Source organism: Ammospiza nelsoni, chromosome 32 (genome assembly GCF_027579445.1).
Source record: "Ammospiza nelsoni isolate bAmmNel1 chromosome 32, bAmmNel1.pri, whole genome shotgun sequence".
Taxonomy (NCBI): Eukaryota; Metazoa; Chordata; class Aves; order Passeriformes; family Passerellidae; genus Ammospiza; species Ammospiza nelsoni.
This window is the reverse complement of record NC_080664.1, coordinates 3,299,621-3,327,402: the sequence shown is the minus strand read 5'-3', so window position 1 is coordinate 3,327,402 and position 27,782 is coordinate 3,299,621. Positions and strand designations below refer to the sequence as shown.

The following is a 27,782-nucleotide window of genomic DNA, read 5'->3' as shown; positions in this document are numbered from 1 at the left end:
CAATCATAAAATACGCATTTTTGCCACAGGAGGACTGGGCTCTCCCAGTTATTCCCTGTGCAGGCGTGACCCCCCCCTTCCCCTCAGAGCTCTCCCGCGCTGAGGGGCCGCTGCCGCTTCCCGCCCTTCGCGCCCGCCCTCAGCGGCCGCCGGGAGCTGGGGCCGCCCCGCCCGCCCTTTTATCGGAGCCATGGAGAAGGAAAACCGCTTTAAATTGTTCATGCCGCCGCGTCTGAGCGCTGGGCAGGTGTCTGCGGGCAGATCCCAGGTAAGTGCTCGGCCGCGGGGCCGCTGAGGGCGGCCCATATCACACCTTCCCCCCCCCCTCCCCCGGCTGCCCCTTCGGGCTGTGCTGCTCTGGAGGCCGCGGCTGAGGAGGGGACGGGGGGAAAGCGCAGGGGCCCTTCTCCGGGGACACGGGGACAGTGCTGGGCCCGGGGAGTGCCCCGGCAGGGCCCCGAGCTGGAGCACACACACACCTGCCCCTTGCTCCCAAAGAGCCCCGGGCTGGAACACACACACACCTGCCCCTTGCCCCGGGCTGGAGCACACACACACCTGCCCCTGTATAGGCCGAGACGGCTCCTGTGCTGGACTCATTTCTGTGTGTATGCCTAGTGTGGCACATGCACAGACATCTTTGGTTTGAATTTCAAAGACCTTTGTTGTTGTTATCTATCAAAACTGAAGGGAATCATCTTCTCAAGCATCCGCTCTGTGTTGTAAGTCCGTGTTTGATGTGGGTAATTCAGCCCAAAGAGCGAGCAGGGCTCTATCGCTGGCCGGGGTCTGTGTACAAATCACCAACGGGATGGGATTGCTGAGGAACTGACTTGAGCTGTTTTATTTTCCAGCATCAGTCTCATTACATGGTTATGACAGTGGGAAGATGCCAGCAGCTCACATCCCAGGCAGCTGACCAAGAACTTAATGTTACAACTTACTTTAAAAGTTTTTTGACCAGTCACACAAATCAAAAGCACATTGACAGTAGTTCAGTCCAAGCACTATAAGCACACGTACCTTTGGTTAAAACAATGCTTGCTTATTTTGAATACAATACCTGCTTTTAAGCCTTAAAGCAAAATGCACATAGCTCCATTATTAACCTTAAAACTTCCTAATATCTGGCTAGATAAACTTTTCTGTAACTTAGGGAGTTATTCTAGCCAAACGTTAATACACAGACCATTGTTCTATTTGTCCTTACTTTTCTACTTTTTACATTATTTTTTCTGCTGACCTATCTCATGGCTACTGCTTGGCTCTAATCCCAGTTCTGCTGTCTCTGAGGCTGCCTTTTGCAGCTTTCTGAAACCCCTCTGATTTTATGGATTCCCACAGGCCCCACTCAGATGCTCGCACTGGCATTGGTGTCTTGGTCTCACTAGATCAGGTGTGCAGTGAAAATGTACTGGCCCCACACTGAGTTACGGGAATTCCACAAGTTATTTTTTCATGTCGAAGCTCCTAATGAAGTATTTTGAGATTAGGGATGAGATATTCTGACAGCAGATGAGTTAGCTGTTTACAGGATGAACTTCTGTGACTTCAAAACCTTGTAAAAGGGTATTCTCATGCTGACACATAATCAGATATGGTTTAGAAGTGCCCTTGGAAGTAAAGCAAAAAAGAAATATCAACTACTGGTCTTGAAAAAAGTAATTTGTCTCCCTGAGTCCTTTGCCATGCAGCAGTGCCCAGACAGGCAGAAGCTGCTGAGTTCCCTGCATTGAAAGCTCCCCTTTGGCCACAGTCTATAAATCAAACTGCAGGACACCAACCGTTTGATCAACCACTGGGAAGTAAGAAGTGAGTTCCAAAGCCATTACCAATACCTTGGGCTTTGAAAATTGTAGGCAGCTGTTTTATTAATGATAAATTCTATTTTCACATCATCTGTAGGGATTTTTTTCCCTTGGATTTTACAATTCATTTTTTACAAATCTACCCATAAGGAACTAATTTTTTAATTTGTGCAGGGTTTTAATAGATGTTCAGATGATGACTTTAAGCTGCCATTCGATGTGTGGAGCCGTGGCGAAATCACTGATTCAGGTACAACTGGAATGTTTGCCATGCACCTTCTTTAGATTTTTATATATTGTCAAGTTTTAATTTTCATGAGTAGTCTCACAGTTCCATATCTGTAACTGTTAAATACAGTTTCACTGTTACTTGTTTTAGAAATACATTGATCAAAATCTCTTCATGTTTCAGATACAATTTCACAGCAAGTGAAACTTTGCTCTGAAGTAGATGAAGAGGTGAGCTAAGTATCAACTCTGCCCATCTAATTAATTCCTTGGGGTCTTTTGAATTTGTTCCCAAACAGTGCCTAAAGCATTATTCCGTAGATATTTTAGGGCTAAAGGGAGTAGTCAAAAGGGAATAATGTTTTCTGTCTCCTGTTTAAAGCTTAATAACTTGGAGGAGATATTTGTGATTTAGTGAACATGCCTGGAAACAAATCTTTAAAAATTAGGGTGATTGCAATATTGTTGTTGTTTTTTTCTTTGTTTGAAGTGCCTGCGAAGTCTATGAGCTTTATTTAGAGTAAGATTTAAACACTTAAGTATCCTTGTGGAACTGGTTCTGAATATTCTGTTGAGGGGCAGAAGGGTTGAAGTCAGAGTATTCTTTGGAAAACTGAAGTAGATTATCCCAATTGCCTTGTCTGGCTTTATTTTATCTGTAAAACAATGAATTCAGTGGTTTCCTCAAGCACTGTATTCTTCTCACAGTGTCTTTGCCAGCACATCTCTGCTTTAGCACAATTCAGTACAGCTCATTTTTTTTGCAATACCTTCTGTACTTTGCAGCTACAAAACACTGTTTGCTACCACAAAATAAAACACATTTCTTGTGCTCTCTCTGCTGATTTTCGTATTCCTGACAACTTTTTAGACTCTTTTAATCCTAAGCTATTAAAGTGCCATCAGGACTGTAACAAAAGTGTATTGCAGCCAAAACAAGGATGGTGTTTGGGAGTGTTGTAAGTGAACCAAAGGGCCCTTAGGGCTTGTGTGTTGCTCTCCCTGCCTCGACCACTGGCCCAGCACTGCTTGTAGGGCACTTTCAAGGTGTTCTAAGGGCACAAGGGTGGTGCTTTTCCTTCCTGCTCTGTGTGTGAGCAGAGAACTGCTGGGACACTTGGATATTTATAAATCCCTGGGTCCAGATGGGGTCCATGCCAGGGTGATGAGGGAGCTGGCAGATGAGCTTGCCAGGCCTCTCTCCATCATTTATCAGGAGTTGTGGCTCACTGGTGGGGTTCCAGATGATTGAACACTGGCCAGTGTGACACCCATGTACAAAAAAGGTAGGAAGGAGGATCCTGGTAATTCCAGGCCAGTCAGCCTGGCCTCAGTAGCAGGTGAGATAATGGAGCAGTTCATACTGAGTGCTATCACGCAGCACTCACAGCATGGCCAGGCTATCAGACCCAGCCAGCAGGTGTTTACCAAGGGTGGGTCATCTCTGACCAAGCTGGGCTCCTTCTGTGAGCAGGTGACCGCCTGGTGCATGCAGGAAAGGCTGTGGGTGTTGTGTATCTGGGCTCCAGCAAGGCCTTTGGCACTGTGTCCCACAGCACACTCCTGGAGAAGCTGCAGCCACGGCTGGGACAGGAGCACTCTGTGCTGGGCTCAGAACTGGCTGCATGGCCGGCCAGAGAGTGATGGTGAATGGTGCTGCATCCAGCTGGCAGCCAGGCACCAGTGCTGTCCCTCAGGGCTGTACTGGGACCAGTTCTGTTTAATATTTTTACAGACGACATGGATGAGGGCATCGAGTCCTTCATCAGTAAATTTGCAGAGGACACTAAGCTGGGAGCTTGTGTTGATCTATTGGAAGGAAGGAGAGCTCTGCAGAAAGACTTAGATCAGTTGGATGGATGGGCAGAGTCCAGCAGCATGAAGTTTAATAAGTCCAAGTGCTGAGTTCCACATTTTGGCCACAAAAATCCCCTACAACGTTCCAACCTGGGGACAGTGTGGCTGGACAGTGCTCAGGCAGAAAGGGCCCTGGGGGTGCTGGTGAATATGAGCCAGCAGTGTGCCCTGGTGGCCAAGAAGGCCAAGGGCTCCTGGCCTGGATCAGGAATGATGTGGCAGCAGGAGCAGTGAGGTCATTCTGCCCCTGTACTCGGCACTGCTGAGGCTGCACCTTGAGTGCTGTGTCCAGTTCTGGGCCCTCAGTTTAGGAAGGACGTTGAGATGCTGGAGCACATCCAGAGGAGGGCAACAAGGCTGGTGAGGGGTTTGGAACACAAGCCCTGTGAGGAACGTCTGAAGGAGCTGGGCATGTTCAGCCTGGAGAAGAGGAGGCTTAGGGGTGACCTTATTGCTCTCTACAGCTTCCTGCAGGGAGGTTGGAGCCAGGTAGGGTCGGTCTCTTCCACAGGGCAGCACTGACAGAACCAGAGGACACAGTCTCAAGCTACATCAGGGAAGGGATAGGTTGGATATTAGGAAAAAGATTTTCACCAAAAGAATAATAAAGCGCTGGAATGCTCTTCCCAGGGAGGTGGTAGAATCACCATCTCTGGATGTGTTTAAAAAAAGACTGGACATGGCACTTGGTGCTGTAGTTGAGGTGTCAGGGCAGGTGTCGATGATCTGAGAGGTCTCTTCCAACCTCATTATTCTGTGATTCTGTGATTCTGTGTGTGTCCATGGCAATATCACAGGTACTCTTGGGCAAAGTCTCTGAAGCTGCTTTTACTTAACTCAGCAGTGTCTGTCAGAAGGAGAGGACAGAAGTGGTGGGAAGAACCTACTAGAAGGAATTTTGGCTTCACTGATAATTCTGGCAAAACTTTTATTGATTTTGGTGGACTGAAGTTATCCATGTCTTTAGGCCCATCTATTTGGTGATGTCTGAAGGGGGTTTGGGATATTTAATTGTATTTGTTTCTCCTGTGTGCTTTGTAATGCCTTTTGATACATACATAGAGGATGCACAAAGATTTAAACTTGGACTCCTGATCATATCTAAGCTTATATCACCATCTGTGGAAAAATATTACTCTTGTGATGTTTCTAGGAGAGAAATATGTTATCTACAACAATATTAATTAGATATTATATACTATAAATTGGATAGTATTTGAGATTAAATTGTGGAACCTGTTTTAATAGAATCCAGAAACAATGAATGAATTGTTCTCAAAACTCTACAAAGAGGCTGAGAAGATCAAGCAGTGGAAACTGACTGTGGAAACTGAACTAAACCAGAAAGAAAGAAAACTCCAAGAGAATAGAAAGATTATTGAAGCACAGAATAAAGCCATTCAAGAACTGCAGGCCAGTATTGTATAGTGTACATTGAATAGATGAAGTTCAGTGTTTCCTGATTCAGTATGACACTATTATTGATACAATTAAATATTAAAGACTGTTGCAGTTTGGTTTGTGCCTTGAGAAAGTGATTATTTTGAGAAGTTGCAGGCACCTGTCCTGTGTGAGTGTGTGTATGAAGAATATACCTGTAAGTGTCTCATTTGCTGGTAAATTATTGTTCATTAATTACTGCATCTTTCATGAAAAAGATGACTCAGCATGTAATACCAGATAAAACAGACTTCTGTCTACTGATGCCCTAAATGACTGTTTCATGAGGGATTTGAGAAATCAAAGTGCATTTCTAATACATTTTCCAATAACAGTCTTTTTGCATTTGTTCCCTATGAAATCAGTTTGAAAATGGAAAACTCCATTTGAAACTGGAAGATGAGATATGTGAAAATAAAGATCTCTTGAAAGAGTAAGTAATAGAACCAAGTATATATTTTTGTGGTGGAAATAATCCATTTTCACATGGGCAGTTTTATGTAGCTGTTAAATATTGAAGGTCATTTCCATTGTTACTCCTTAGGTGCACAAAGTACTGTGCACTCCTGTGCAAACATGATATTTTTCCCTCCTTTAGAGCTGCTGCTTCGAGGCATCTGTGTAATCTGCTCAAGGAAACCTACACTCGTTTCACAGAGAAGACCAGCAAATGTAAATGCTTTTTTAGTTTTTATTTATCAGAGTAAATGTGCTTCTAGCTTGCTCTGAATTCACAAACAGAAGCAAGAAGAAGAAATTTCTCGTGTTGTTCAGAGAAGTTCTCCAGTTGAGATCGACTGGATGTGGCTCTCAGAATGAGAAGTGAATTTTAAGTGGCTCACAAAATTGGAAGTGAAGCCCCAGGTCTAACAGACTTGTGGTTTGTAATGCTAAATGCAGAGGGCTTTTGAAGGCAGTGAAATTGTTTGCTGCAAGGTTGCCAGCCTGGGAGCTCTTTGGGTGCCCAAACAGTGCTCCAGGTTTGAGGCAGTGCCCACAGCCCCGACTGGCACTGGAGCCACTGCAGGGCAGGGCAGGGCTCCCCAAGGCTGCTCAGCCCATTGAAGCTTTGCAGTCCCAGCCACACTCTGGGAATATATTCAGACATAAGAAGTGACACTTCATGCCTGTTTTTAGGCAGTAGAATCTACTCTAAATTCCCAGCACTCTGGAACAAATTTCCAGAGCTGACATTTCCATGTTTTCAGCCATCACACATTTGTGGGGAAAAAAGGTCTTAACCCCAAGGTATAATGAGTAACTGGAATTCTTCTCATGAAACTGAACAAGCCAAGACAGTTGGATAACCTAATGAAGTTTAAATTCTTGAGGTTTTAAAACATGTTCTTGATTGGGAATTTTACTTTATATGCAATTTAGAATTTTACTAACTTGATCGTGGATACTTAAGAAGTGTCTGTGTCTTTTTTGTCTTAATTCTAGAAACACTAGAATAGTTGGAATACACTTAATTCTAGAAACACAGTGCATAGATGTACTGTTCTTTTTTGATACCTGTTTCTGTTACTGTTCTCTTTTTAATTGTTTTCTATCAATTACAAAAGGGAAAGAAAAGAAGGAAAATATGGACATGGAGTGTTGCAATTTTATGACAGATCTGTGGTTATAGATTGCAGTTTATAAATACTAACAGTTTTGATACATTATTATTCAACAGCATTAATACTATAATAATTAATATGGTCACATAAGCTGATCCAGAATTACACTTTTCACAGAAAAAAATATCTTGGGAAGGAAATTTAAAAGCTGAGCTTGCTCAATGTTTCAATGAAATACACATTTTCCCTAGATTCTAAATTTTTTTAGATTGTAACTTTTGGCACCATGTTTCATAATGACTTATTTAATAAGAAAGGAGCTGATAATTCCTTTTTTAATTCATTATGCTGATTAAGTATTATGACTTGGGCAGCTGGCATTCTTGTTCAAAAGAAAAACTTTCTCCTATGTTCTTGCTTTGATAGATGAACAGGAAAAGGAAGCAACAATACAATTGTATGAGGAACTTCACAGCAACGTAGAAGTAAGTGACCAAGCTTGATGAAAGGAATGTGAGTTATGTGAGCTGAGCTGAGTGCCATGTTTATGTTGGGATACTGTTTGTATCCATCATGTGTGGGTATCATGTCATGTGTGATGCAGGAAGTTGGGTTTTCAATCCCTTTTCAAGAATTATTTTTGTGTTACATCAAACACATTCAATGGAGAAAGTGCAGCAGTGTGTGGGATGTAGATCCCTATGATCTGGGTGATGTGTGCGTAGTGCTGGGTCACTGCCACAACTTCTGGCTTCTTTTTGGGCTCTGTTTCACCTCCCTGCTGGTTCCTCAGAGTGGCTGAGGTGGGCAGCAGCCCCTGGAGAAGTTCCAGGGTTTCCAATATTGAACTTCAAATATTAAATTTTGTTTTTAGAGAATGACAGTGGCATTTGAAGAGCTTTGTGTGCAAGCAGAGAACGACAGACTGGAAATGAGTTTCAAATGTGAGAATTCTGTTTATTGAGTTTATGCAGCTGGCTCAGTTTTGTACTTCATAGCTTGTGTTACACACGCAGTGTCAGGGCAGGCAGATGTGAAGTGCTGGAATGGTGAGCAGCTCACACTGAGACACTGGGACCCTTCTTTTATTCATGCTGCCTTTGGTCACTGCCTGGCCGCTTCTGTTGCTGTTCCACTGGGCCAAATCTGAAACTTTATTTTTCAAACAGTCACTCAAAATTGAAGTTTTGTCTGTGAAGTACAGTCTAGAGATCAATATTTATTTCACATAGTTTGTTTATTTAAATGAGAATCCACTAGTGTATAGCTACAGAAACTTTAGCTAAATGCTCTCTCTCTGTATGTATAGCCTGCTATGTTCTTGTTTCATTTTCACATGGTCTTTTCTGTTTGTATTTTGATTATAAAATCAAACATTGCCTCAACAATTACTCTTGGAAAACAAATGGTAGAGCTGTAGAATTCCAAGCAATCTTAAAGTGGAAGTTGTATTGAACTTGGAGTATATTTCAGCTAGAATGTTAACTATGGATGTTACTGTATCTCCAAAGTAAAAGAAGAAGCGGAAAAAGTGGACAAGTTTGAGAAAGAATGCAGACTGGAAGTCAGCCAAAAGGAAAAGCAGGTTTGCTTATTTTACCAGCTAATATGTAGAGCTTTATTTGTGCCTAAAGGTGCAATGCAAGAGCCAAGAAGTGTTTCTGGGTATTAGTAAAAAAGACAAAATAATGTCTGAAGCTGCTTTTAAGTCAAATTCTGCTAAGTTTAATGATGTTTCAGTACCTTTAGTCTACTGGAATTGATGGTTTGATTTTGAATTGGAGAACATTTTGTTTAGAGTAATGTGACTTGATCAATATTTGGCTAAGATTGTATCTAGCCAAATATTATCTATCTATCTATCTATCTATCTATCTATCTATCTATCTATCTATCTATCTAATCTAACTTCAATGACAGCAAAATGTCTGCTTATCATAGCTGGGGTACAAATGAAAATTATTATCTGTCCCTTTTCCAGACTTCATGATGATATTTCCTGCATTTTTCTAGATTTCAGCTCTTACCATACAGAGAGATGAAAAAGATGATGTCATAAAAGACATCAAGGCTCAGCTGCAGACATCACAAAATAAGATTGCTGACTTAATGGAAGCAAAATGTAAGAGTTCTGCCTGCTGTATTTAAATGTAATTGTTTACAGAATTTCAATGTAGTTGTTTGTGATTGTTTATTTATTATATGTAATTGTTTATTAGAAGCATAGGAAACAGGGCCATGATAGTCTTATTCTGTTGCTGGTTGGCAGCAGAATTTTGGGGCCTTGAAGGCCTTATTTTTGTTTGGAACAGGAGCTGCTCATGTGGGAGCAGGACTGGCAGGGCAGTTTTTAGGGTGAGTCAAGCAGTGAGAGCTTTTGAAAATTGCAAGGGGAAAATATGTTGCTTCAGTTTTGCAAATTTAAAGTCAGGTAGATGTCACTGAGGAAACTTACTTTTCAGAACTTACTTTTCAATATTTTAAGCCATCTATATTCAAATTTTATCTATCATTTTATAGTAGATGATGTCAGTACCATTGGTCTTTGTTACATTCTTTAAATGTATGTAATTTTCCATTTTTAGCAGCATTTTTTAGTAAATATCCTTTTTTTAACAATATAAACTTTTTTTTTTTTTGTTTAGTACATAATGAAGAAATGTTAAAGGAATCCCAGGTCAGTAAAGAACATTTGAGGGTAGAGCTGGAAGAGGCTAAAATTTCATTGCAAAAGGCAGAGGTACCCCTTACTTATAGCTTTACAGTAGAAATAGACTGGATGATCATTTGCATAAATAATTATGGATACTTTAGACACGAAACAGCTGTAGCTGTTTGTTGGAAAACATGTTTAGAAATGATATCATGTCTTGAAGGTTGCTCAGAAGAACTTGGAAACTGAATTCCAGACTACAGTGAAAACATTAATTCAGGTCACTGGAGAAAAGGAAGAGCAGGAGGAAGAATGTAAAAAAATGAAGGCTTTGCTTGCAGCCCTGACAGAGGAGTTTGAGACTTCTGTTGCCAATTTGAAAAGCTTGCTGCAAGAAGAGCAAAATAGGTAAATTAATGAGTTGAAATTCTAAGAGTGATCTTACAGGTTGCAGTCTATAACAAAACCAAGAACAATTGGAAATGAAGCTGAAATTTGGAGGTTTTTTTCACACAGTGGTCTAAATGCAGAGAATTTATGTAATTTTTTTTTTGTTTGCGATAGTTGATACTGTATAAAAAGTAAATTTTGCCCCCTTCAACTTGCATAATTCTGTCTTTAAAAAATACAGATTTCTGTAGATATATATTTGTTTACTTTTATGTCTACTGTTCTGAGGTTGTAAAACTGTAATTTGATGTGTGTTGCAGGCAGATAAATTATCTGCCTGTTAAAAGTTAAATGTTCTTAAAGTGCTTGTGGTAAGACTTTGTCTTATTGTCCTGTAAGTTTCAAATGCAGTGCTTTGTACTCTACATTTGGTATTTTTCATTTACCATTTTCCTAGATTAAAGAAATCTGAAGATGATTCAAAGCTGCTTACCTTGGAGCTCCAGAATAAATCTGCTGAACTGGGTAAGGCTTGTAGAAAGGCAGAAAATGAGCTGGGCAGTAATAAAAATGTTTTCTGCTCTTTTCTGGAAATGGACTGTCTCTAGTAGTTGAAGAAATGATTTTACAGTACCTGTACCTGTCAGGAATGCCTGGATTTATTTTTACTCAGCTGATCCCTTTTCTTTGGGGGTCATTGGTACTGGCAGCAGCCAAAGGGCAGTGCTGTGCACAGCTCCAATAGTCAGACCATTCATGCATGAATTCCTCTGCAGGTCATTTTGGTTTGCAGCGCAGAGCAGCAGCACTGCAGGTGCCAGGAGTGACTTCTGCAGCAGAGATAAAACCCTCCCATGGAGGTTTCTGTGACCCTCCCCATGCTGGAAGTGGAATGATGCTGGCAGGGGTTCTCTTTAAATATCATCAATTTGATACCCTGTGGTTTCTAGGGATGTGCTCCTTAGTCCCCAGAGTAAGAGCTCTGCCTTGCTGTTGAGAACTTGTAAAAAATACCAGAATTGTGACTGTGCACACAGAAACCATCTGGAAGTTAGTAACAACTGGTTTCCTTTCTCATCATATCCATCTGATACCTTCAGCAGTTCAGATTTTTTCTGGAACAATGCAGGTGCATCAATACTTGGAGAATACTCCAGTCTTACAGTCCATGGTTTATTTGAAGCTATAATTGTGGAAAACATAATAGGCTCTAAATTTTATTTAGGATAAATATTTAGCTTCTCTTCAGATATAGATTTGCTAATGTCTGAATCATCTTTTCAAATCTACATTTAGATTAAGTCATAAATTAGCTTTTCATTTTCTTCACTTAATCCAACAAGTTTTGAGAACTGGGTATTGCAAAAGGGTAAATGTTTTATACTGCCTGCTAATAATGAAAAATTATTCCTGTTCCATTAATTTTACATTCCATGTGCTGTAGAAGAGATGACTAAAGTAAAATGTGATAAAGAAGTGCAACTTGAAGAGCTGTCAGAAACTCTGGTAAATGTTCATTTTATTAATCTCATGGCATTTGCTCTTCATATGAAATTCCTCTTGCTTAGTAAGTATCTTAAATGCCATAAATAAACACCATCTAGTCTACCTTAACATTTCTACTAAACTTTCTCACACACAATTTCAGTGTTTTCTTTTAAGAACTTCTTTATCGCCTCTGTTTTTCTTGTCTCCCATGTTTTTGGTTTTTCTTGTCTCTTGTGCTTTTAGTTTTCCTTCTCAAGGTTTTTGATTATTTCTTCTTTGTTCATGCCCACTCAAATGCCACTCCCTCTGGATATAAAGTTTTCCCATTTTTTCTTCCTTCCAGGAAGGTAATTAGCTCTGGCCTCTGTGAACCCTTCTGTGCTGTGACACAGGCCCATTTTCTGTCACAGAAGTCAAAGCTATATGAAATACACTCTTAACAGAAGTTTATTTTCATTATGATTTTATATTTAGAAGCCTAACAAGAATCCATATCAACTCAAGTTAAGATAGTGTGAAATCAGGTGTGTCTGCTTGTTGTTATAATCTGTGCATTGAGTGTTCTGAACTGAGTTTCACTCATTTTCTAAAATGGGCAAATTGGAGGACTTTGATTGAAGAAGAATCTTGAGGCTACTGTAGAAAATATGCAGAGAGAGAAAAATGTGGAGAGAGAAATGAAAATGCTCTCCAAATGAGAGAGGTCTGAAGTAGGGCAATAGTAACATATTTTTAGAAATAGTGAAGTTGCACATCATGAACTTGTATACAAGTTTATACATAAGAAACAGCACCCAGAGCAGGGTCCCACCCTAATTTTGCAGCCCAGGTAATGAAACTCACAGCAGGGGACAGACATGAACAGCACTGGTGTCACAGTTCACTGTCTCACGCCACTTCCAGATCCCAGCAGAGATTGGAAAGATGCAATCTAGATAATCCATGGCATGGATGTTGTTTGGTTCTTCTGAAAGCCTTGTGCTCTTAGCTCATGTCTGATAACCTCCAGCAGTTGGAGTTTGCACATGGATACTCAACTCTTCCTTTTCATTTTGCAGAAAGAATTCCATGGTTTGAAAGCACAGCTGACAAGTACAGCTGAGAAGGAACAAGATTATTTAAAGCAGCTTGTGACTCTGAAAACAGATCTTGAACAAGAGGCGTATGACCATTTTGAAAATAGAATATTTCATTAGTTTTGGTGTAATATAGAAGTTGCTTTAATCCACAGTGAAATGAACTATGATTGTTTTCTAATGGAAGTTTTGAACCACATATATGACATTATTTATATACTTACATTTCTAAATTCACCTTTCTCTATTTATATGTATTCTATGGCATATGTAGTTGTTCCATATCTCTCTGACTTATTTAACAAGAAGAGGAAGTTTCTGAATTCATTGTTAATCTTGCTTTAAAATACATCATCTTCACTAACCATTATATTTATATAAAAGTTGACTCTGATTTTCTTTCCTTCTTCTGTCACCTTTTTACATCTCTCTGACTCTGCTGCAAAGCTTATATTTGTAGATAAAGGCCTAGACTTCTTTCAGCATGGAATGACACTTGATAATGGGTATGTTTAATTTAAAAGGAGATTTCAAAATGCATCTTCTTATTCCTCTTGGCCATTTGTTTTAAATTAGGTTAAAGAATGAACAGCTAACAGTGTATCTCAGTAAGCTTTCACTAGAGAAAGAACAAACAGCACAAGAGAAAAATGCTGTGGCTGCAGAACTCAAGAAACTGCAAGAACAACAAGAGGCAAGTTGTAAACTTCCAGCTTTCTTGAAAGGACAATACTCAGTTTGACAAATGACTCAGTTTTGCAAATTAGATGATGAGCTGCAACATGACTTGGGTCTGTAGAGTACCTGAGCTACTTTTTGTATTTGAATTGGAAAGGAAGTGTATTTACACTTGTGAACAAGGCAGGTCTGTGTGCTTTGGATGGCTTTGAATTTTTTAAGAAGTCACTTTGAATTTTATTTCTTTGCTGACACATGGGTCTTTATTTAGGATAGTAAGAAAAAAGAAGACAATACAAAGCAGTTAGTTGAAAATCTAGAAGAGGCAAATAGCCAGCTAAGGCAAGTAAAAGCAAATATTATTAACTGATATTGTTAAAGGAAGTAGACTCAAATAGTTAGTTGTGTTCAAATGCTGCTTTCTGGGATTTTTTGATTAATGTTTTTCTAGATTACATAGCTAAACAGAAACTATTCAGAATTGCTGTTGGCCAAGTAGAAATTTTCTCAGATTAGAAATACCAATTGCTGCAGATACAATGTTTGCTGTCATTTTGTATTCCATAGTAAGAGCTGTCTTGTTTTGCATTAGACATCTCAGGTGTGAAGGAAATTCAAATGGAAGTTGAAGGTTATGGATGAAATGTGACAAGGCAAAACTGGATCAGAGTTACTCTCTGTATCCCCAGTTCAATAGGCAGCTCCCATGTTTCACAGCTGCATTGCAATAGTCCAGGTCAGGATGTATTTTTCTGGGGTTCCTGGAACATCTTCTCCTACTTAAAAGAAGTATGGACAGTTCACATATTGACTTACTGGGCCTGTTGCTGCATTTCAAGAACATTTTCATTGAGCAGCTTATGAAGTTCCCATCAACATTAGCATCTCTTTTTAGAAAATAAAATATGGGTTTATTAGAAGTACTGAAAACAAGTTAAAGGCAATATGTAAATATATACTAATGTTTGTTAATTTGGTACTTAGAAATGAACTGGAGTCTTTGAAGGAGAAAATGGCAAAGACAGGTGAAGAGATGAAAAGTACACTGGATGAAAGAGAAGAAAATGTATGTCCTGTGTCATGAAAATATCTTACAGAACCTGCAGGGCAGCATTCAATGTAAAATCTTTGTTGGGATTTTTTCTGCAGAGCTCTGCCTGGGGGATGTGATCTCTGCCAGAGGTTTCTTCTTTCCCAGCTGCTGCCAGCTGTGCCCTTGTGTGTCCACATGTGAGCCCTGGTATTTCAAAAGACAAGCACAGTCACTGGGATGTTCACTCTTTGCTGGAAGTTTAATATTAAAGATTTGTTTGTTTTCAGGCAAACAGAGAACCTGTTTTTCTGTTTTTCATATACCCACTCAGTGATGGATGGGCTCTGGATTAGCTTTTTATATGTATTGTGAGTTTGAGCTTAAATAGATACAAACATTTTTACTTTCTTTCTATTGGTTCAAAGCAACCTGGGGTTTTTAGCATTAGAATGGATTTCAAAATTTCATTGTAAAAGCCTAATATTTACAATTTTAATTTCAGGTTAAGAGAACTGAAAATGAAATTTCAAGAAAGGAAAAGCCATTGAAGATTGTAGAAAATAATTGGGAAAATTCATTTTTTCATGGATGTAGGGAACTTCATACAAGTGCATTTTTTAAATTGTGAAAATGCTGGGGGTTTTTTTCTTCTTCTTTCTTAATTCCATAACCACTAAGGAACTGGTTCACTGCTGTTAATTAACATCTTGTGGTACTTTATGGCTAAAACTCTGATTATTCTAACATGTCAGCTGGTGTTTCAGTCCCATTGGAACAAACCAGACTGGTGCAAGGGCAGATTTGAGAACATTTACAGGAATTGCTCACATAGGGAGTCATTTCTTGAACTTACTAATTCACGTCTGAAATATCTCTTTCAGATGAATAATCTGAAGAAACAGGTGGAAAATAAAACCAAATGCATGGAAGAGTTGCAACAGGAGGTGTGTAGAGATTTTAAATGTCACAAATACATAAACACATTATACTTTGGATTGCCTTTTCAGCAGGTTTGTGTCTGCTGTGATGTCTTTAGATACACCTATGTAATTTAAAAATTCTCCTTTTTTATCCTAACCCTGAGCAAACTAGGGAGTCAGCTTTGGAATCACTTGATTTGTGTAATGAGCCTTAATTTGAAAAAAGCAATTACAAAAATAATATCTTTAATAAACTTCTACTCTTTTTCATTTAGTGCATAGTGTTATTTATGTACTTGTATGAGTATCTCAGTTATCACTAGTAGAAAAGAATTCTGCACTAGCACAAATTGTATAAACTTCAGTGTAAAAATAAATAACTTGTATTTTTGGTCATGACATCTTCACACCTTCTGTCAGCAGCATCTTAGTTTTAATTCCCATTCTGCTCCTCATTTGTTATTCCCTGCTGCTGCTCAGGAGGAGCCTTTCTTAAGGCCATGAAGAAACAGTAATTATCACAGAAATTAGCTGAACATTCATTTGTTTGAAGAATTGTTCTGGAACCTGAGCTGCACAGCAGAGAGTTATTTGCCTGATGAAAGCTGGAATTTCTTGATGCAGTTAAACCATGACATAATTCTATGAACTTATTAAGATAAAGTGCTTGTTTCGTTTTATTTCAACAGAATAAGGTGCTGAAAAAGAAAATTACTACAGAAAGCAAGAAAAGCAACACTTATGAAGGGAAGGTAGGTTTAAATAACATCATGTAGAAGATGAGGTGAGTGTTTTAAGTCCCAGTGTAAGTAATGATAATACTTGTTAAATACATTCTGAGCTGGTTTATGGATCTGGGATACAGACTTTGCAGGAATGAGCTCATAGTTTTTAGAAGATGGTTCCATTTTAATCATTCGGCACTGGCTATTGGACATTTAAGAGATGGATTCAAATTGCAATTATGATGCTTCTAATCTGTTCCTTACCTTTTTTTTCTTTTGTTGATAGTGGACTGAACAGGGTTCAGCAACCTCATTGTAACAGAAAAGCATTTAAAAGACATATATATACATATATATATATATATATATTACTCTTTTTAGTGTGTTCTTTAAATGTGTTCTGCAGTGGCAATCCCTCTGATGGGAATATTGTGTCCAGCTTTGGGTACTGCACTTGAAGAAAAGTGGAGTTTTTTGAGGATATTCATATGATAAACTTAAAAGGAAAAACTGTAATCAAAATGCCCAGCTGGGAGGAAAATGTACCATAAAACCTGTGAAAATCTGATACAGATTTACAAGAGAGAAGAAACAAACATCTGTGTTTGTTTTTTCCTGAGGCATTCAAAGCATTTAGGGTGACTGCTTAGGGCAGTCTTCCCCATTGTGCTGTTGCCATTGTTCCTTTGAGTATTTTCTAACTCACTTCAGGCCAAAGTTCAACTCTTTATTAAAAAAAAACCCCTGAACTTTTAAATAGGAAACACTTCAATCATACCTGAAAAGTAACAGTGTTTGTGCTCAAAAATAAGAGGTAAGAAAAAATCATCAACATAGTAATTACTAAATAAATAACAGCAGCAATTCTGCATTCTCCAAAGGTGAATAAATTGCAGTTAGAGATGGAAAATATAAACAAGCAACATAAGGAAGAAGTTGACATCTATAAAAAAGACATAGAAACAAGAAAAGTAAATGAAAATAAACTTCGTGAAGAGGTGAGAGGTGTTAATTTTTACTGCAATTTATTTTTTTTTTAATTTAAAATGTTTTTATGAAGATTTATTGGCCAGAGTCCTTGCTCATATTTCAGTCTTATTAACATAAATGGAACTTGTTGTGAATCCCTGTGAACAAAGCTTTAGTACTGTTAGGTGCTTAGGTTGAAGTATTTGAATATGTCTTTGAAAATGAGAACTCAATTAAAAATTCTTTCTTTCAAGATATAGTTCAAAGAAATTCCACCCTTGGTGTAAAGTCAGCCCAGTTAAATTAGATTATAACTTCTCCCACATTAGTATTTTTCTGCCCACACATTTTTTGATGGCAATGCTAAGAAATGTTAGGGCAGAGTGCTTGAAATGGCCTTTTGGTTTGGAGTGAGCTTGCCTGCCATGGCTGTACCTTTGATCTTGCCCATGTAAACAATCTGCAGAAAAGATGAGGCATTTGAAAGGGATCTTAAAAGCAAATAAAGCCCAAGTGGGACTGCAAACTTTGTACCCACAGGGGGAAGAAGAAATTAAGATTTAAAAAAAAATATATTGTTATGTTGATGAATGAAATGCAATTTATTACTGACAGGTAGAAAAGATGAGGTTGCTTTGTGATGAAACTGCAATGATACAGAGAGAAACTGATGCCAGATGTCAGCACAAGATAACTGAGATGGTGGCACTGATGGAAAAGCACAAGGTCAGAGATTTTCCTGCTTCCTGTGGTTTGCAATGTGTGATACCATGTCAATACCATGTTTATAACTTGTGACACCACGTTAATGACCTTTCAAAAGCAGAAACAGGCCTGAGTCTGGGAAAAGGAAGCTGAACACATGCTGGACTTTGCATCATCTAAAATCAAATTCATTGAAGATTTTGAAAAGATTCCTATGGGCAGATAATTCCGGTCATCTAAACTTCTGGGATTTTTAGATTTTTTTTCAATTCAGGCTTCCTTTGATACCTGTGAATGCAATATTTTTCAGTATCAGTTTGGCCTCTTTCTCAGAGGTTACCTAGTGACTGTCAGCAGTTTAGCCTGACACATTTTAGTTTACCTTTCTATTCCTCATTTTGCAATATCTTTAGCAGATGCATTAATAAAGATGGCACAGCTGGCTCTTAGTGCTGAGCACATGTTGCTGCACAGAAAAAAAGCACTCTCTGCCAGTCCACAAAATAATATTTGAATTGAGCATTTTCTGTTTTACAGTTTGTGCAGAAGCATCAACGAATCTTTTCTTTCTGAATCTTAAGAGCCTGGTTTGAAAAAATGATGTTTTAAGACTGGATAACTCCATAATTGTAACATTTAGTCACATGTTTTGAGTTTGTTGTTGGTTTGGTTTTTTTACCACAGAATGAATATGATAAATTGGTTGAAGAAAAAGATGCAGAGTTAAAAGTATACAAAATGAAACAGCAAAAGCAGATATCATCAGAAAGAGCACTGGTAAGGAGTACTTTGCAATGGTCAATAATTCAGTGAAGGGGCTGATGTCCTTGTGGAGTGGTTTTATACTGGCTAAGTGCCAGGCACACACAAAAAAACATTCACTCATTTTTCTCTGCTGTAGTTGAGCAGTGGAGGGGAAAGAAAAATTCAGAGACTGAGTTGAGATAAAGATTAGGAGAAAAACACTTTGAGGGTAAAGCAGATTCAAACTTAAATAGTATAAAAAAAATATTATTAATAGAATTAAAAGTGAGTAATGAGAATTAAAATAAACCTTTAAAACACTTTTTTTTCCCAATCCCTCCCTCTTGCCCACCCACAGCACAGAGAGACAAAAGATGTGATTTTCAGTCAGTGTGTGACTTCTAAAGATCTTTTTTCAGTTTGCTTCAAAAGTTTCTTTTCCTGCTGTGCTCTGGGGTCTTTCCCACCAGAGACAGTTCTCTGGGAACTTTTCCAGTGTGGTTTGAATTTTTACTAGTAGCAATCCCACCCAACCTGCTGCACCAGATCTTATTCTGGGCACTAAAAACTCAAAATGTTTCTAAAAAGAAATTGGAGTAGCAGTGTGTTTGTGTCTGCTCCTCCAGGTAGTGGGTCATGTTCTGACTCCCCACTTTGAATAGGAAACTTTTGTTTTAAATATTTAGATTGTGCCCTCTCACCCCTGTTCTCCCAAGGGTTTTAAGGTATTACCTTGAACACTTCTGATCAAGTACCTGTTTCTAACAGTGCTTCAGTCTTTTTTAAACAAGCTAAAGCAAAGCTTCAAGTATAGGGCTGAAAAGCAAATAGAATTATCTTGTGTACCTAATGAGTGTCCCTGTTAATTAGTCCCTGTCTCACTTGGGACTGTTCTGGGCTGTGCATAGTTAACCCTGTCCTGTATTTAATGGTTTGTAGGAAAATGAGCTGTCATGTTTGAAAAAGGAACTGTCCTCCCTTAAGGAACAACTGAAAGCAGAAATGGAAGAAAAGGTGGAGTTTTTTATTCCCTGAGCAGTGGGCGTGAGAGGTGTGGCCTGGGCTTGTGCTGTGGGAAGAGCTGGATTAGAAATGAAACTGAACAGAAAAATAGTGACTTTGGAATGCTGGGGTTGTGCTAAATCTGGTCATATTTTTGTGTGAACTTTGTAGCAGTCTGTGATTATAGACTGTGCTCTGTCATTACACCAAGAACATTTTTAACAACTGAAATCAAATAAATATTTCCTTGCTGTCACATAACTCTTTTGTAGGAGAATTTCGTAAAAGAGCACTCTGGCAGTATGATTCCTGAAAGTGAAAAGAAACACAAGGTAACTTGAACTTTTTAATTGCTTTTAGAATTTGGGAGTGTTTATATGTGTAGAATCAATTGAAATGCCATGACAATGACATGTTTATTTGCATTCAACAAAAGACATTGGAATGCTTTTGACTTCAAACTTTTTAAATTATAGAAAATACAGACTTATGTTCCTGGTACTCCTAAACCTTGTTTAGATCTATACAGTGAATCTATTCATGTAAAAAATAGAAAGTCTCCAAATTATATTCCTAAAATTAAAAAGATAAAAGTAAAAATAAAAAATGTGTTCTTCTGAACAGGAAGCCCCTTGGGCAGTCCAACATTGAAGTTTTGTAACTCCTAACAGTGAATTTTTCTGGTTGCATTTTTCTACCTGTATTTCTTACTTCTCTGTAGATGATTTTTTTTTTTTCCCCTGGGATAAGAAGGGATTTTAAAGGGTCACACCATTCCATGGAGATATTAGAGAGCAGTTTCTGGAAGGGCTCCCAGTGTGTAATTTTTCTTGCTCAGTTGTTGATTTTTTTATTCTCTACAATTGTTTTACTTATATTAAAAGTGTCCATTTGTAAAGGCACTTTTCCTCTATGGAAGAGAAAAAAGCTGATATAGCTGTAAAAATGGTCAAAGTATCAAAGTAGTCCTGACTGCAGAACTCACCCTTCTTCCTGTCAGGAGTTCACTTGTGGTTTTCATATTGGAACAATGGAATCCAGCAGCATTTTGATGTTATCTGTCAAAAAAAGGGTTGCACTGGACCATTCAATGCTTCTCAGTTTAACTTCTAATGAAAAAACTATTTTAAGTAACACCAATCTTGATATAGCTATCAGTCTTTCTCTGGAAGCCTTTTCCTGCAGTTTTGTTTGTTCCCATTTTCTTTGATGTTTGATAGAGTCCAATGGAGTGGCTACAGTTCAGAATAACCTAAATTTCTGCAGATAAGCATGGGGAACTTAAATACAATGTGCCATGAAACTCAGCTCTTCCATAGCTTCCCCTTCATTCTCCTCATTTGGCAACAAAAATAGTATAAAAAATGATATTTATACCCCACCCCACTTTGTTTGGATCTTTGCTCCATGTTTGGATGGAAAGATCAGAGTTCCACCATTTCTCTCAGGTGAATTCTTGGACACTCAGACTGTAAACTGGGTCCTGAGTTTGGCTTTAGATTCCATACTTACCCCATAAAATATAATCTAAAAAGAGAAACATTTTCTTTCCCAGACATATGTTATAAAGACTCCTCCAAGGGATAAAATGCAGAGTGGAAGAAGCACAAACCTGCCTGCAGAGCAGAGCAGCAGGAAAAAGCAGAAAGTGCTTGTGCAGCTGGACACTCAGTCAGACAGCTCTGAGCACACTGACCTCCTGGTAAGAGCCAGAGAACAAATCATGTGCTGAGCAGCTCTTTGTGCTCACTGCTGGGGCTGAGAATGGAAATAAAGAGTTTGGGCTTCCACATTCAAGCCAATATTTATGTGTATATTTTTAATTTATTGGTTCTTTCTGGAATTGTAGCTGTATGTACATAATTAACATTCTTTTTATGGAACTGTTAAGCCTCATAATGACATCTTAACTTTTTTTTTCATAGTTTAATATCCTTAGGGGGAAAGAAAAAGTATTTTTAATATAGTGTGACTAAGTAACTTTCAATTTAACTTTTAACTTTTAATTTAATAGAGCATAGTCTCGGAAGAAGAAATGTTTAAAAATTTGTACAAAGATTATCCACAAGCTTCACAACTACATTCCACAGCACCAAAAAAGGTATGTTAGCCTTTCCTAAGATTAAACCAAGCAGTTAATCAGATTGTTAACAGAAACTAAAGGATGGCTTTATTTTCCTTCCTAGAGCCCAGCTCCATGCAGTGTGCAATCTCCAGGCTCTGCTCTGAAACTCAAAACCATGAGGAGAATGCGCGAGGCAGGCTGGACTGCCCTCTCCAAAATGGACAGGAAAAGGAAAATTAAAGATGCTGTAAAGCTCTTTGCTTAAAATGCAGAAATATCCAGTGCCCTGGCATTTCTTGCAGGGCTGTTTTTCTCTCAGAGTTAGTGATTTGTTGCATTTTTCTGTCATACTCAGTGTGTTTAATACTATGTTCATTCCTTTACACAAATAAACTTTAGAGATCCATAACTGCAACCCCTGCAGAGCATTTTGCACCTTTCCTCCCTTGTGCTTCAAAATGTTGGGAAAAAAATTGGCCAGTTTTAAATTTGGAAATAAATAGAACTACATAGAAAGTTGTTTCAAAGCTGTTTCTAGCATTAGAAATTCTAGTTTTAAATAACTTCTGTTCTTTTACATTTACTCTGTTTCTCTTAACACATAAATACTTAGTGGAGAAAATGTAGCTGTTAAATGAATGTTCTTTTACTGAAGTCCACTTGCTTTTTCCTGCATTTTAATGGCTGTTAGACCGGTCTTTTAGATTTTTTTATTTTCAGTATGTTAAAATGGTTTTGAAACTTCTACAATTTCAGTAGAATTACTTGTATTTAAAAAGATTTCAGCTTCATAAGGAGTAAAATATGCATGTTATAAGATTGTGAAGACAATGTTAAGATGCCATTAAATTGTTTATCTGAAATATAAAGTGTGGGACTATTTGTTGTTGCTTTACATATTTGAACACAGACAGAAATCACCCACTGGGCCTTCCTAGGGACCAGCACAAGTACAAGGATAGTTTAGAACATCTATTTCTGTATTAATCCTTGATTAATCTTGGTTTCACAACAATGACAAACCCTACTTCAGAGCCTAGACATAACAAGAAAACTACAAGTACATCTTAAAATATCATGAAAAATCAAAAATCCCAAATGCAGCTGAAGTGGGAAGCAAAACATATGTTTTATTATTTTTGTGTAGTCTTAGGGATAGGCCAGTAGTTTGGGTTCCTTATGTTGAGCTGTTGAGCAGTGATGCAAATGAGATTTGTTATTGTACGTAGCTAACAAATATTGTGCAAAGACCTGGAAGAATATGCTGTGCTTTCCCCATGAGCACCTGAAAGTGAAAAATGAGAAGTTTGTACTGCCCACTTCTAGACTCAAACAGTAACTAATCAATTAGAGCCTTGGTATTTTTTAGGGACATGAATCCATGGTATATCACATAATTCTCCTGATCCTGTGAGTGTGTCCTGTGAAGTGCTGTGTCAATCACCTGAAAAAGTACAAAAATATTGCCAGCAACACTGCAGAAAGCTTGCAGGAAATGCAAACAGCAGGGAAGGGTGTAAAATCACATCTGCCCCTTTCTGTGCCTGTTTTCATTAATGGATGAGGGTGCCCTGCTTGTGGCCATGGCAGCAGTGCACGGCTCCATCTCTCCTGTCTCTCTCTCTGGCCTCAGGCCCAGTTCCCTGGAGCACCCAGGGGGGAGAATCCAGGGAGTGAAAGAGACAAAGGGCCCAAACTCCTGGGCTCAGACACAGACAGGTCCATGGGGGAAGGAAAAGCTGTGCAAGGAAGCAAAGCCAGGAATTCATTCCCTGCTTCCCACAGGCAGGTGGGTGTTCGTCTGTGCCCAGGTGAGCAGGGCTCCACCCCAGGCAATGGTGACCTGGGGACACAAATGCCATCACTGCCAGCATCCCCCCCTTTCTGCTCCTTCCCCCTCTTTCCAGACTGATCCTTCTTCCACACGTTCTGGGAATGCCCTGGGCAGGAGTCAGAGTCCCTGTCCCAGCTGTGTCTCTGCCCCTTTCTGCTGCTCCCCCAGCCCCTCGCTGCCAGGGCAGGATGAGGAACAGGAAAGGCCTCGGCTCTGGGTAGGAACAAAAACCTCCTGGAACCTTCCCTCTGTTTCCAGGCCAAACCCAAGCCCTGCCCCAGAAAAGCCCCTGGGAAGGAAGTTCAGTCTCCCCAGCCCAAAGCAGTGCCCAGAGCCCATCCCAGCCCCAGGCACTGCCTTCCCCAGAGCATCTCCTCTAGGGCAGGGATGGCCCAGCGAGCACCAGCCGGTGGCGATTGCAGTTCAGGGGAAAACAGGCGGGAGGGGATCCATGCTGGGAGTTCCAGTGGTGCTTTATGGGCTAGCACACCCAAGGGCTCCAGGCACCAAGAACCAAGAACAAAGCAGGGTCCAGGGTTTTATATGGGACAAGGGAGGTGGAGCTTTGGTGTTGCCATGGTATTTTCTGAAAAATCCCTTTGCCAGGAATTTTCTCCTGAGAAGCTGAGAAGCCATCTCGGGAGGAGCGGTGGTGTGCACACACCCCATGGGTCCCCTACATAGACTGTTTCCTGTAAAGCTGAAATCACTAAAGAGCTGATCACGTGCCATTCATACCAGTCTTGGGGACTGGTCTGTGATAGGCCACACCCGAAGACAACTGAGGGCCTCCGGTATATCTGGCCCTATCTGGAGCGGTTCGGCAGCAGCCTAGGACCAAACAGTGTGGAGGAGCATCAGTCAGTAAAGCCAGAGGCAGGAGTAGGAGGCAAGCAAAAGAAGTGTGTGTGCAACGGGGCCCGACAGCTCAGAGCCCCGAAGCATCTGTGGCCCTTCGAGCACCGCGGTTCTGGACTCCTGCAAGGGGGCCGGCCACAAACGAAGGGAAGCAAGAGAAGCGTGTGTGAGTGAGTGAGTGAGTGAGTGAGTGAGTGGCCTCCCAGGGGGATAAGGTGGGCCCCCCTCCGGGCGTGCAGAGGAACAGAAATGTGAGTGGCACACAAGGGGTTGGCCTTCCCCCTTAAGGCTTGGTAGGCACCCTCAGGGCGTGCTGAGGGTGCAGACCCATTGGTGAGTTGGCACACATACCCCGAACAGAGCTCCGGGATTGTTGAAGTGAGGGGGAGAACGACCATCCTATAATGCATCGAACTCCAAATTTATTGATCGATCAGTCACCTTAAATAATAGTGTTAATTAACTTCATGCATATTCCAAAATCCAGGTTTACGATAGGTTAACAGAGAAAACTCTAACCACTCCTTTTGTTTTACAATACCGTTGATTGTTTACATCAAACAAAATCAGTGTTCTCACTGTGATACGAACGGTTCTCAAAACTTCCATAACTGTTCCCAGGGTGTCATCTTTTCCCAGAGAGGATGTTACCTTTGTTATGGGAAAACTGCCTGAGAACTTTATTGTTTATACAAGGATGCCTGAGAGAGACTAATTGTTTATAGAAGTCAGGCTGGAAACTGCTTTGAAACTGCTTCACAGCTACCTGTTACTTTTCTCTCAGCTGCATGGCTTCGTGGCCTTTTTCCTCAAGCCATGCCTGAACTAAACTCCCGACACGGGATCATGGAGGATCGGGGCAGTGTGAGTTGCACACAATCCCTGGAGTGGGGGGACACGAGTCCCTACCAGGGTTTGGGGTGCCACAAGTACGGCAGCAGCACTGAGTAGAGCCAAGAGGGACCCAGTGCCCAGGGTGGGACGGCGGTGCTGGTGGTTCAGTGTGCCGTGGGTCAGGTAGAAACTGTAAATCCACTGGAGGCCCCTGGGGGGATTGGGGTCACAGGGCAGGGCAGTGCTGGGCTCACACGGCAGGGCAAGGTTGGACCTGCCCCTTCCTCCCCCACACACCAAATGTTTGGAGACAACAATCTCCTCCAGTCTGTCACAAAAGGTAGTGTTGGAGGTGGAATCCCATTTGTGGTCATGGGCACCTGGCTGAGAAGGACAGTTCTTTTCCATAGGAAGGAAAGCACAGAGCCCCAAGGTTTAGAAGGCAGGTGAGAGCCTCAGTAGGCCAAGGCCGGCCAGACTTGTCAGTAACAGCAGATTTTGGACTTAGGGAATTTTGGAGGTGGAAACCCAATCTTGGCCATGGGCACCTTGACAAGCAGGACAGTTCTTTCCCATGGAAAGGAGAGCATGGAGCCTCCCCCAGTGTTTTGGGGACAGATGAGAGGTGACCATTGTGAATGTACTGCCAGCCGGACTTGTGATATTCCTATGGGAAGAATCCCTGGATATAAGGAAATTTGGAGGTGAAATCCCAATTCTGGCCATGGGTGTCTGGAGCAGAAGGACAGTCCTTTTCCATTGGGAAGGGAAGCATAGAGCCCCAGTGTTTTGGCAGCCGATGAGATGTGAACCTCAACATGCAAAGGTCACTTGGACCAGTCAGGCCGTCCATGGGAGGCCAAACCAGCCAGACCTGTTCTGTGTTCCCTTGGTTTTATGAGGCTCCATAGTGTCACAATGGTACCTTGGATCCATGGGGCCCCACAGTGTCATAATGGGGACTTGATTCCATGGGTTCCAGCAGTGTCACAATGGCCTCTGATTACAAGAAGACCTGCAGTGTCACACTGGCCCCTAGGTTCCATGGGGTCCCACAATGTCACAGTGGCCCCTGGGTGTCATAAGGCCCCACAGTGTCACAATGGTCCCAAGGATTCCATGAGCCCTTGCAGTGTCACAATGGTCTCCATGGTTCCCCAGGCTCCACAGTGTAACGGGACTCCTCTGTTCCATGAGGTCTGCAATGTCACAATGGACCTTTGGACCCTGGGTTTTTACTGTGTCACAGTGGTGTCCTCTGGCTCGACAGTGTCACAATGGACCATTGATGACAGGAGGCCAATCTGTGACACCGTGGAGCTTTGGTTCCATGCAGTCCTGCACTGTCACAATGGTCTCCTTTGGTTGCCCAGTGTCACAATGGACCAGTGATGACATGAGACCCTGCAGTGTCACAATGGACCTTTGGTTCCATGCAGCCCTGCAGTGTCACAATGGCCTCTCGGTTCCATGAGGCCCCACAATATCACAATGGTCCTCCCAGGGTCACAATGGTCTCACTGGTTCCATGAGGCCTCGCAGTGTCACAATGCTTTACTTATTCCATGGGGCCTCATAGTGTCACAATGCTCTCCAGGTTTCCATGAGTGCCCTGAGTGTCACAATGGTCTCTGTGAGTCCGTGGTGCCTCTCAGTGTTGCAATGGCCCCTTGGATCCATGACAGCCCAAAGTGTCATAATGGTCTCCATGGTTAAATGAGGCCCAGCAATGTCACAGTGGTCTCCATGATTCCATGAGGCCTCACAGTGTCACAATGGTCCCTTGGTCTCACAGGCCCCCACAGTGTCACAATGGTCCCTTGGTTCCATGACCCTGTGCTGCTGCATTTCCTCTCCCCTTCTCAGGCTGTCCTGCCAGCTAAGAAATGCTCCTTGGGCTTTGGCCTTGGCCAACAGCCCCTGGACTCAGCTCCTCTGCAGCTCATCACAAACACTGTCTGCTCCAGGCACTTCTGCTGCCCAACCAGCTCCTGGTTGCTGTAGGAGCAGCCCTGGGAACTGTTTTTGTTCCCTCAGTGGCACAAGATCCCTGTTCTCACCCTGTCAAAGAAAGCTGTTGATGCCAAGTGAGGCCAGGATGAACCATTGCTGTGACTGAAGCCCCTCTCTTGGGGCCCTGCAAACAGCGCTCCAAAAGGAGCCCTTGGAGCTCTCCTGGGCCAGCAACTCCCTCTGAGTGGGGCCTCTCCCAGCCGGGAACTCTCCCGTTTGCTGCACTCGGGGATCCCAAACAATGACGGAGCCTGGGCCGATCCCCCCACTTCTCCAGGCTCAACCCTTTGCTCTTTGCTGGGGAGATGCCAAAGCATCAGCAGTGAGCATTGCCTGCCCTCAGGGGAATTTCTCACAGGTGCCTTGCACTGACTCTTTGTGTCTGTGTGCACACAGGAGTGCCTGTGCTGGGGAAATGGGGCAAAATGCTGCTCTCTGAGGGGCTTGAGTGCCTTGGATAGCTGAGTCAGTCAGGCCTGCAGAGAAGGTTAAATCACAAGGTCTAAGTGAAGCTAATTGCAGCTAAGAGTTGTTCTTTGCCTAAGCTCATATGTTTAATATAAATTATAACCTAAATTAAATATTGTAAAATGTTATTCCTCTGTTAAATTGCAAAGTCATAAGTTTAAGTTAGTTTAAATGCTGTTATGCTCTGCTCTTCTGCTAAATTGTGAAGTTGAAGGTATCAGTTAATGTTAAGGTATAAGTTAAGTCCTGTTAAGTTTGAGGTCTGGTAAGCTTTTTTGCCGTATTCCTTTTATCCTTGCCCTCACTGTCCTTGTGTGACATGCACCCACAGAGGGAGAGTTTTTGGTTAATTTCTGCTTTGATTGCCTGGATTCTGTTTGGTTTTGTTGTTGCTTTGTTTCCCTGGTGTGCCTGAAGTGTCCAGTGAGGAGC

General features: G+C 41.0%; 1 protein-coding gene across 5 annotated transcripts; it reads left to right on the top strand.

Moving 5' to 3' along the window:
- The first annotated feature begins 156 nt into the window (after positions 1-156).
- Positions 157-22,212, top strand: LOC132085752 (synaptonemal complex protein 1-like). Of its 5 annotated transcripts, XM_059491180.1 has the most exons (28): positions 157-268; positions 1,983-2,058; positions 2,221-2,267; positions 5,142-5,306; positions 5,699-5,766; positions 5,932-6,005; positions 7,322-7,380; positions 7,770-7,839; positions 8,407-8,480; positions 8,909-9,017; positions 9,541-9,635; positions 9,772-9,956; positions 10,396-10,463; positions 11,383-11,444; positions 12,485-12,588; positions 13,079-13,196; positions 13,452-13,522; positions 14,165-14,246; positions 15,095-15,157; positions 15,823-15,885; positions 16,740-16,856; positions 17,443-17,553; positions 18,217-18,309; positions 19,216-19,290; positions 19,551-19,610; positions 20,834-20,980; positions 21,293-21,379; positions 21,465-22,212. In XM_059491180.1, exons 1-28 carry the CDS (start codon positions 191-193, stop codon positions 21,606-21,608), a joined length of 2,565 nt encoding a protein of 854 aa, XP_059347163.1. In that variant the 5' UTR covers positions 157-190; the 3' UTR covers positions 21,609-22,212. The 5 variants fall into 5 exon arrangements, with proteins under 5 accessions (XP_059347163.1, XP_059347168.1, XP_059347164.1 ...); XM_059491185.1 differs by lacking the exon at positions 5,142-5,306; XM_059491181.1 differs by lacking the exon at positions 19,216-19,290.
- The last annotated feature ends 5,570 nt before the right edge of the window (positions 22,213-27,782 follow it).

What these genes read in the sequence shown, in the direction of transcription:
- LOC132085752 (XM_059491180.1), top strand. Translation starts at nt 191, where the DNA reads ATGGAGAAGGAAAACCGCTTTAAATTGTTCATGCCGCCGCGTCTGAGC. An exon ending in AATAAAGATCTCTTGAAAGA is followed by an intron (nt 5,767 to 5,931) that starts GTAAGTAATAGA and finishes TCCCTCCTTTAG; the next exon opens with AGCTGCTGCTTCGAGGCATC. An exon ending in AAAGTGAAAAGAAACACAAG is followed by an intron (nt 19,611 to 20,833) that starts GTAACTTGAACT and finishes TTTCTTTCCCAG; the next exon opens with ACATATGTTATAAAGACTCC.